The 10,085-nt window shown below is 51.5% G+C and overlaps 1 protein-coding gene across 1 annotated transcript in view; it reads right to left on the bottom strand.

Annotated features, from left to right (window-relative positions):
- Positions 1-1,460: 1,460 nt before the first annotated feature.
- LOC311106848 (choline/ethanolamine transporter flvcr2b-like) overlaps positions 1,461-10,085 on the bottom strand; it is a gene marked incomplete at its 3' end in the record, with an annotated part of 48,360 nt that continues 39,735 nt past the window's right edge. The window contains exons 5-6 of the mRNA XM_084149219.1: positions 3,451-3,554; positions 1,461-1,575 (exon numbers count right to left, since the gene is read on the bottom strand). Coding sequence (XP_084005345.1) covers positions 1,461-1,575; positions 3,451-3,554 — 219 coding nt within the window. The remainder of the gene's footprint in view (positions 1,576-3,450; positions 3,555-10,085) is intronic.

Raw genomic sequence — 10,085 nt, 5'->3', positions numbered from 1 at the left:
GAGAGAGAGAGAGAGATGTGTATTATTTAATGAATTAGGAGATAGAACTGGGTTAATCACGAACATTGAGTTAGAATTGTTTGTTACTGGGCTAGGAATTTAATTGGGGCATTTCACTGTGTGTGTGGGGGAGTAGAGAGGAAATCTGCCCTAGGGTCAAATTGTTTGCTCTTACTTAAATCCATGGCTGTCTTATCTGATGAGAGACTGAAACTAGCTTGTGGCCTTTTGTCTCTCTCTTCAAACACAGTGAAGGGAGCGGCACCAGGGTTGAATAGAGTTTGGGCTAGACCTTTGACCTTTGTCTCCTTGGTATCTTCTTGATTGATTACAGCATGATGGGGTGAGGTTTGTGTATGATTCAAGAATTTAGGGCCTTGTCATGTTTAAACTAAACATGAGTGTGTGTGCAAGACAGGGGAGCGAGTGATTGGTTGGAGGAATAGTTCAGCCGTCCTCAGGGACAAAGGAAGTGGGTGTGGAGTGATAAAGAGCGGGAAACTGAAGAGGGAGGGATTTAGAGCTAGAAGAGTTGGGGATGATGGTATATAATGTGACGTGAGGGACAGGGAACGGGGTGCCACTCTGCAGACTGGTATCGGCTTTGTTGAAAACTTTAATAAAGTCATTTCAAACCGAGAGAGAGAGCTAGAGAGAGAGAGAGAGAGAGAGAGAGAGAGAGAGAGAGAGAGAGAGAGAGAGAGAGAGAGAGAGAGAGGGGAGAGACAGACCAAGAGAGAGAGAGAGAGAGAGAGAGAGAGAGAGAGAGAGAGAGAGAGAGAGAGAGAGAGAGCTAGAGAGAGAGAGAGCTAGAGAGAGCGAGAGAGAGAGAGAGAGGGAGAGAGAGAGCTAGAGAGAGAGAGAGAGAGCTAGAGAGAGCTAGAGAGAGAGAGAGAGGGAGAGACAGACAGACCGAGAGAGAGAGAGAGAGAGAGAGAGAGAGACAGACCGAGAGAGAGAGCGAGTGAGAGAGAGAGAGAGAGAGAGAGAGAGAGTGAGAGAGAGAGAGAGCGAGAGAGTGAGAGAAAGTGAGAGAGTGAGAGAGGGAGAGAGAGCGAGTGAGAGAGAGAGAGAGAGAGCGAGAGAGAGAGAGAGCTAGAGAGAGTGAGAGAGAGAGTGAGAGAGAGAGAGAGAGAGAGAGCTAGAGAGAGTGAGAGAGAGAGAAAGAGTGAGAGAGAGAGAAAGAGAGAGAGAGCTAGAGAGAGAGGGAGAGAGAGCTAGAGAGAGAGAGAGAGAGAGAGAGCTAGAGAGAGAGAGAGCTAGAGAGAGCGAGAGAGAGAGAGAGGGAGAGAGAGAGCTAGAGAGAGAGAGAGAGCTAGAGAGAGCTAGAGAGAGAGAGACAGACCGAGAGCTAGAGAGAGAGAGAGAGAGAGAGAGAGAGAGAGAGAGAGAGAGAAAGACAGACCGAGAGCTAGAGAGAGAGAGAGAGAGAGAGAGAGAGAGAGAGAGAGAGAGAGGTCTTACCCCAGAGCTCCAGCGGTGAGGAAGACTATCCAGAGATGACCCAGACTGAGGGTGAAGGCATAGACCAACATCCCTACGAAGGACATGAGGTAGACCGTCAGGGTAGTCTGTCTGAAAGACACAATCAATTAATAAATCATGGGAAACACAGAGCCATTACACACAATTCACAGAATACACTGACATATCCTAGAGACAAATCAAATACGCATAAATAGATCCAATCAACACATATGAGAGTTGTGAATATGTGGAATGTGGATCAATACCAGTTCAGCTATGTAATAATCCTGGCATGCCAGTTAGAGTAGCGATGAATAACTGACTCTATTTCCATCTGCAATGTTCAGAGAGTTTCACTTCCCTGAATACACCCATGGTGGTGTACAGAACATGTTGTTGAATACACCCATGGTGGTGTACAGAACATGTGTTGTTGAATACACCCATGGTGGTATACAGAACATGTTGTTGAATACACCCATGGTGGTGTACAGAACATGTGTTGTTAAATACACCCATGGTGGTGTGCAGAACATGTGTTGTGTACGTCTTTATACAGTGATTGCCAACCAATGAAGTGGGAGTGAACAACACCTACGGATGTCTCTATTTGCTGAGAGGATGAAGTGGGTGTGAACAACTCTTACGGATGTCTCTATTTGCTGAGAGGATGAAGTGGGAGTGAACAACTCTTACGGATGTCTCTATTTGCTGAGAGGATGAAGTGGGTGTGAACAACTCTTACGGATGTCTCTATTTGCTGAGAGGATGAAGTGGGAGTGAACAACTCTTACGGATGTCTCTATTTGCTGAGAGGATGAAGTGGGAGTGAACAACTCTTACGGATGTCTCTATTTGCTGAGAGGATGAAGTGGGAGTGGGGCAGGAACAAGGTCAAGTAAAGTAAACAGTCGGCCACAGAGCTAAGGGGAACTACGGCGCCCTCGACACAGATCCCCGTTGGTCTACAGAAAGGTCTCCGCCAACATCGGCACGTCTTACAGCCAGAATACAGGAAATACAGACGTCTATACTGTAATGGGAACTACTACTGCTCATATCTCGTATGTCTGGAACTCGGAACTCATCTCTCACGGTTCTTCTCCTCTTCTGCAGGCATCTTTACAGCACCACTGGGTAGTCTACCACTTCACTCACTATCGTCACTATACTGGCGGCAAAGGTTCTCACGCATCCCTGTTTAAGAATGGGCAAAGTCCTTGGACCCCGAAGGGGGGTTCTCTCCGAACAGATGGCCAGCGATCCCATGGGATGAGCCAAGGATCAGTGGCTATTGGTCAGGGGTTAGGAGAGTTATCAACAGGCTGCTGCACCTGGACAAACAGAGCTGGCCCCTGTCCTGTCCCAAGCACGCAGCCACACAGCAACACAGCCACACACACACACACACAGTCAACACAGCAACACAGCCACACACACACACACACAGTCAACACAGCAACACAGCCACACACACACAGCTGGAATCTGAGGAACAGGCATCAACATGAAACAAACAAGAAACAACAAACAGCATGAAACAACAAAACAGCATGAAACAACAAACATGAAACAAACAACATGAAAAAACAAAGACCATGAAACAACGCCAGCCAAGAAGAATAAAAAAATCTAACAATGTAAACCAACATCCTACACAGTCAAGGAGACAGAAGTCTCACACAGCTGGCCAACAACATGAAAAGGATCAAACATGGACAGCACAGAACTGAAGACAATAGCGTCACACAAGTCATTGGTGAAAGCTGCACAGTGATTGTATTTTCCAGCGGACAACACTAGTTGTGATGACATCATTATAACCAGCTCAAGGCAGTGTTTTGAAATTAGACATGGAAACAATGGGGCCAATGATCAACTTCCTGTATCTCCATACGCCTTTCCCCATGTCACCTTCATTCTGAGTGATTTGTTGTTGTGATCCATGTAAAATGCACATTAAATAACCTGGACTGTACTTACTTGTATGTTTTGGTTCTGTCTAGCCAGATGCCACAGATCAGCGATCCCACCATGCCAGCGATAACGATGGTGAGGCCTATCCTGCCCGCATTCAACTCTTCACCCTGCGGGTCAGGACAGACAGACAGACAGACAGGGGAGAGTAGGGTTAGTGTGTGTGTGTGGCTCTGGTCAAATGTAGTGCACTATATAGGGAATAGGCTGCCATTTGGGAAGCAGACTCATTGTGCATGCTATTCTAACCAACTACTGACTAGGTTGGAAACAGGTTTCCCTGAGCTACAGCACCAGTCAAAAGTTTGGACACACCTACTCATTCAATGGTTTTTTCTTTATTTTTTTACTATTTTCTACATTGTAGAATAATAGTGAAGACATCAAAACTATGAAATAACACATATGGAATCATGTAGTAACCAAAAAAGTGTCAAAACAAATCAAAATATATTTTAGATTTTAGATTCTTTGAAGTAGCCACTCTTTGCCTTGATGACAGCTTTGCACACTCTTGGCATTCTCTCAACCAGCTTCACCTGGAATGCTTTTCCAACAGTCTTGAAGGAGTTCCCACATATGCTGAGCACTTGTTGGCTGCTTTTCCTTCACTCTGCGGTCCAACTCATCCCAAACCATCTCAATTGGGTTGAGGTCAGGTCATTGTGGAGGCCAGGTCATCTGATGCAGCACTCCATCACTCTCCTTCTTGGTCAAATAGCCCTTACACAGCCTGGAGGAGTGTGTTGGGTCATTGTCCTGTTGAAAAATAAATGATAGTCCCACTAAGCCCAAACCAGATGGGATGACGTATCGCTGCAGAATGCTGTGGTAGCCATGTTGGTTAAGTGTGCCTTGAATTCTAAATAAATCACAGACAGTGTCACCAGCAAAGCACCCCCACACCTTCACACCTCCTCCTCCATGCTTCACGGTGGGAACCACACATGCAGAGATCATCCATTCACCTTCTCTGCATCTCACAAAGACACGGCGGTTGGAACCAAAAATCTCAAATTTGGACTCATCAGACCAAAGGACAGATTTCCACCAGTCTAATGTCAATTGCTCATGTTTCTTGGCTCAAGCAAGTCTCTTCTTCTTATTGGTGTCCTTTAGTAGTGGTTTCTTTGCAGCAATTTGACCATGAAGGCCTGATTCACGCAGTCTCCTCTGAACAGTTGATGTTGAGATGTGTCTGTTACTTGAACTCTGTGAAGCATTTATTTGGGCTGCAATCTGAGGTGCAGTTAACTCTAATGAACTTATCCTCTGCAGCAGAGGTAACTCTGGGTCTTCCTTTCCTGTGGCGGTCCTCATGAGAGCCAGTTTAATCTCCAAGCCATTCCTAGTCGATCACCAAACATTTCTGTAAAAAACCCAACTGTAAAGTCTTGCGTTTCAATTTGTTTTATTCATTTCGCGCTGTTGGCGGGAGGTGCACTTGACTCAGCAGGCCTAGCACCAGGAAGGAAAAGTGTTCCCATGTTTAACCATTTCATGTGTCTGAAGGTAGAACTCTGCCTACCCGGCAGGCCCAGAGAGCAAATCAAGCGCACCTATAGGCCTACTGCTGGCCAATCAGATAACCCCCAGCCACCTGCTGACAACCCCCTAACCCCCAGCCACCTGGTGACAACCCCCTTAACCCCAGCCACCTGCTGACAACCCCCTAACCCCCAGCCACCTGCTGACAACCCCCTAACCCCCAGCCACCAGCTGACAACCCCCTAACCCCCAGCCACCTGCTGACAACCCCCTAACCCCCAGCCACCTGCTGACAACCCCCTAACCCCCAGCCACCTGGTGACAACCCCCTAACCCCCAGGCACCTGGTGACAACCCCCTAACCCCCAGCCACCTGGTGACAACCCCCTAACCCCCAGCCACCTGCTGACAACCCCCTAACCCCCAGCCACCTGGTGACAACCCCCTAACCCCCAGCCACCTGCTGACAACCCCCTAACCCCCAGGCACCTGCTGACAACCCCCTTAACCCCAGCCACCTGGTGACAACCCCCTAACCCCCAGGCACCTGCTGACAACCCCCTAACCCCCAGCCACCTGCTGACAACCCCCTAACCCCCAGCCACCTGCTGACAACCCCATAACCCCCAGCCACCTGGTGACAACCCCCTAACTCCCAGCCACCAGCTGACAACCCCCTAACCCCCAGCCACCTGGTGACAACCCCCTAACCCCCAGCCACCTGGTGACAACCCCCTAAACCCCAGCCACCTGCTGACAACCCCCTAACCCCCAGCCACCTGGTGACAACCCCCTAACCCCCAGCCACCTGGTGACAACCCCCTAACCCCCAGCCACCTGCTGACAACCCCCTAACCCCCAGCCACCTGGTGACAACCCCCTAACCCCCAGCCACCTGGTGACGACCCCCTAACCCCCAGCCACCTGCTGACAACCCCCTAACCCCCAGCCACCTGGTGACAACCCCCTAACCCCCAGCCACCTGCTGACAACCCCCTAACCCCCAGCCACCTGGTGACAACCCCCTAACCCCCAGCCACCTGGTGACAACCCCCTAACCCCCAGCCACCTGCTGACAACCCCCTAACCCCCAGCCACCTGCTGACAACCCCCAAACCCCCAGCCACCTGGTGACAACCCCCTAACCCCCAGCCACCTGCTGACAACCCCCTAACCCCCAGCCACCTGCTGACAACCCCCAAACCCCCAGCCACCTGGTGACAACCCCCTAACCCCCAGGCACCTGCTGACAACCCCCTAACCCCCAGGCACCTGCTGACAACCCCCTAACTCCCAGCCACCTGCTGACAACCCCCTAACCCCCAGCCACCTGGTGACAACCCCCTAACCCCCAGCCACCTGCTGACAACCCCCTAACCCCCAGGCACCTGCTGACAACCCCCTAACCCCCAGCCACCTGGTGACAACCCCCTAACCCCCTGCCACCTGGTGACAACCCCCTAACTCCCAGCCACCTGGTGACAACCCCCTAACCCCCAGGCACCTGGTGACAACCCCCTAACCCCCAGGCACCTGGTGACAACCCCCTAACCCCCAGGCACCTGCTGACAACCCCCTAACCCCCAGGCACCTGGTGACAACCCCCTAACCCCCAGCCACCTGGTGACAACCCCCTAACCCCCAGCCACCTGGTGACAACCCCCTAACCCCCAGCCACCTGGTGACAACCCCCTAACTCCCAGCCACCTGGTGACAACCCCCTAACCCCCAGCCACCTGGTGACAACCCCCTAACCCCCAGCCACCTGGTGACAACCCCCTAACCCCCTGCCACCTGGTGACAACCCCCTAACCCCCAGCCACCTGGTGACAACCCCCTAACCCCCAGCCACCTGGTGACAACCCCCTAACCCCCAGCCACCTGGTGACAACCCCCTAACCCCCTAACCCCCAGCCACCTGCTGAAAACCCCCTAACCCCCAGCCACCTGCTGAAAACCCCCTAACCCCCAGCCACCTGCTGAAAACCCCCTAACCCCCAGCCACCTGCTGAAAACCCCCTAACCCCCAGCCACCTGCTGAAAACCCCCTAACCCCCAGCCACCTGCTGACAACCCCCTAACCCCCAGCCACCTGAAAACCCCCTAACCCCCAGCCACCTGCTGAAAACCCCCTAACCCCCAGCCACCTGCTGAAAACCCCCTAACCCCCTAACCCCCAGCCACCTGCTGACAACCCCCTAACCCCCAGCCACCAGCTGACAACCCCCTAACCCCCAGCCACCTGCTGACAATCCCCTAACCCCCTAACCCCCAGCCACCTGCTGAAAACCCCCTAACCCCCAGCCACCTGCTGAAAACCCCCATAACCCCCAGCCACCTGCTGAAAACCCCCTAACCCCCAGCCACCTGCTGACAACCCCCTAACCCCCAGCCACCTGAAAACCCCCTAACCCCCAGCCACCTGCTGACAACCCCCTAACCCCCAGCCACCTGAAAACCCCCTACCCCCCAGCCACCTGGTGACAACCCCCTAACCCCCTAACTCCCAGCCACCTGCTGAAAACCCCCTAACCCCCAGCCACCTGGTGATAACCCCCTAACCCCCAGCCACCTGGTGAAAACCCCCTAACCCCCAGCCACCTGGTGAAAACCCCCTAACCCCCAGCCACCTGGTGATAACCCCCTAACCCCCAGCCACCTGCTGAAAACCCCCTAACCCCCAGCCACCTGGTGAAAACCCTCTCTCCCCCAGCCACCTGATAACCCCCTAACCCCCAGCCACCTGATAACCCCCTAACCCCCAGCCACCTGCTGAAAACCCCCTAACCCCCAGCCACCTGGTGAAAACCCCCTAACCCCCAGCCACCTGCTGACAACCCCCTAACCCCCAGCCACCTGAAAACCCCCTAACCCCCAGCCACCTGGTGACAACCCCCTAACCCCCTAACCCCCAGCCACCTGCTGAAAACCCCCTAACCCCCAGCCACCTGCTGAAAACCCCCTAACCCCCAGCCACCTGCTGAAAACCCCCTAACCCCCAGCCACCTGCTGACAACCCCCTAACCCCCAGCCACCTGAAAACCCCCTAACCCCCAGCCACCTGCTGACAACCCCCTAACCCCCAGCCACCTGGTGAAAACCCCCTAACCCCCAGCCACCTGGTGATAACCCCCTAACTCCCAGCCACCTGGTGAAAACCCCCTAACCCCCAGCCACCTGCTGACAACCCCCTAACCCCCAGCCACCTGAAAACCCCCTAACCCCCAGCCACCTGCTGACAACCCCCTAACCCCCAGCCACCTGGTGAAAACCCCCTAACCCCCAGCCACCTGGTGATAACCCCCTAACTCCCAGCCACCTGGTGAAAACCCCCTAACCCCCAGCCACCTGGTGATAACCCCCTAACCCCCAGCCACCTGGTGATAACCCCCTAACCCCCAGCCACCTGGTGATAACCCCCTAACTCCCAGCCACCTGGTGAAAACCCCCTAACCCCCAGCCACCTGGTGATAACCCCCTAACCCCCAGCCACCTGGTGATAACCCCCTAACCCCCAGCCACCTGGTGAAAACCCCCTAACCCCCAGCCACCTGGTGATAACCCCCTAACCCCCAGCCACCTGCTGAAAACCCCCTAACCCCCAGCCACCTGGTGAAAACCCTCTCTCCCCCAGCCACCTGATAACCCCCTAACCCCCAGCCACCTGATAACCCCCTCTCCCCCAGCCACCTGCTGATAAACCCTCTCTCCCCACATACTGTCAGAGAAGCCAAAAGGCATGCTGACACAGATGGAAGGGTGGTAAGGGTGAATAACAGGGCTTTGTTAGGTAGGGGTGAATAACAGGGCTTTGTTAGGTAGGGGTGAATAACAGGGCTTTGTTAGGTAGGGGTGAATAACAGGGCTTTGTTAGGTAGGGGTGAATAACAGGGCTTTGTTAGGTAGGGGTGAATAACAGGGCTTTGTTAGGTAGGGGTGAATAACAGGGCTTTGTTAGGTAGGGGTGAATAACAGGGCTTTGTTAGGTAGGGGTGAATAACAGGGCTTTGTTAGGTAGGGGTGAATAACAGGGCTTTGTTAGGTAGGGGTGAATAACAGGGCTTTGTTAGGTAGGGGTGAATAACAGGGCTTTGTTAGGTAGGGGTGAATAACAGGGCTTTGTTAGGTAAGGGTGATAACAGGGCTTTGTTAGGTAAGGGTGAATAACAGGGCTTTGTTAGGTAGGGGTGAATAACAGGGCTTTGTTAGGTAAGGGTGAATAACAGGGCTTTGTTAGGTAGAGGGCGAATAACAGGGCTTTGTTAGGTAAGGGTGAATAACAGGGCTTTGTTAGGTAGAGGGTGAATAACAGGGTTTTGTTAGGTAGGGGTGAATAACAGGGCTTTGTTAGGTAGAGGGTGAATAACAGGGCTTTGGAAGGTAGGGGTGAATAACAGGGCTTTGTTAGGTAGGGGTGAATAACAGGGCTTTGTTAGGTAAGGGTGAATAACAGGGCTTTGTTAGGTAAGGGTGAATAACAGGGCTTTGTTAGGTAAGGGTGAATAACAGGGCTTTGTTAGGTAAGGGTGAATAACAGGGCTTTGTTAGGTAAGGGTGAATAACAGGGCTTTGTTAGGTAGGGGTGAATAACAGGGCTTTGTTAGGTAAGGGTGAATAACAGGGTTTTGTTAGGTAAGGGTGAATAACCGGGTTTTGTATTGTTGTATTCTAGAATGTTTGTATTGTTAACCAAATAACATGCTCATTGTTGTATTCTAGAATGTTTGTATTGCTAACCAAATAACATGCTCATTGTTGTATTCTAGAATGTTTGTATTGTTAACCAAATAACATGCTCATTGTTGTATTCTAGAATGTTTGTATTGTTAACCAAATAACATGCTCATTGTTGTGTTCTAGAATGTTTGTATTGTTAACCAAATAACATGCTCATTGTTGTATTCTAGAATGTTTGTATTGTTAACCAAATAACATGCTCATTGTTGTATTCTAGAATGTTTGTATTGTTAACCAAATCACATGCTCATTGTTGTATTCTAGAATGTTTGTATTGTTAACCAAATAACATGCTCATTGTTGTATTCTAGAATGTTTGTATTGTTAACCAAATAACATGCTCATTGTTGTATTCTAGAATGTTTGTATTGTTAACCAAATAACATGCTCATTGTTGTATTCTAGAATGTTTGTAT

Source organism: Coregonus lavaretus, assembly GCF_964263955.1.
Source record: "Coregonus lavaretus genome assembly, chromosome: 31".
Classification (NCBI taxonomy): Eukaryota; Metazoa; Chordata; class Actinopteri; order Salmoniformes; family Salmonidae; genus Coregonus; species Coregonus lavaretus.
The sequence above is the reverse complement of the archived record's forward strand: the minus strand, read 5'-3'. Positions and strand labels throughout refer to the sequence as shown.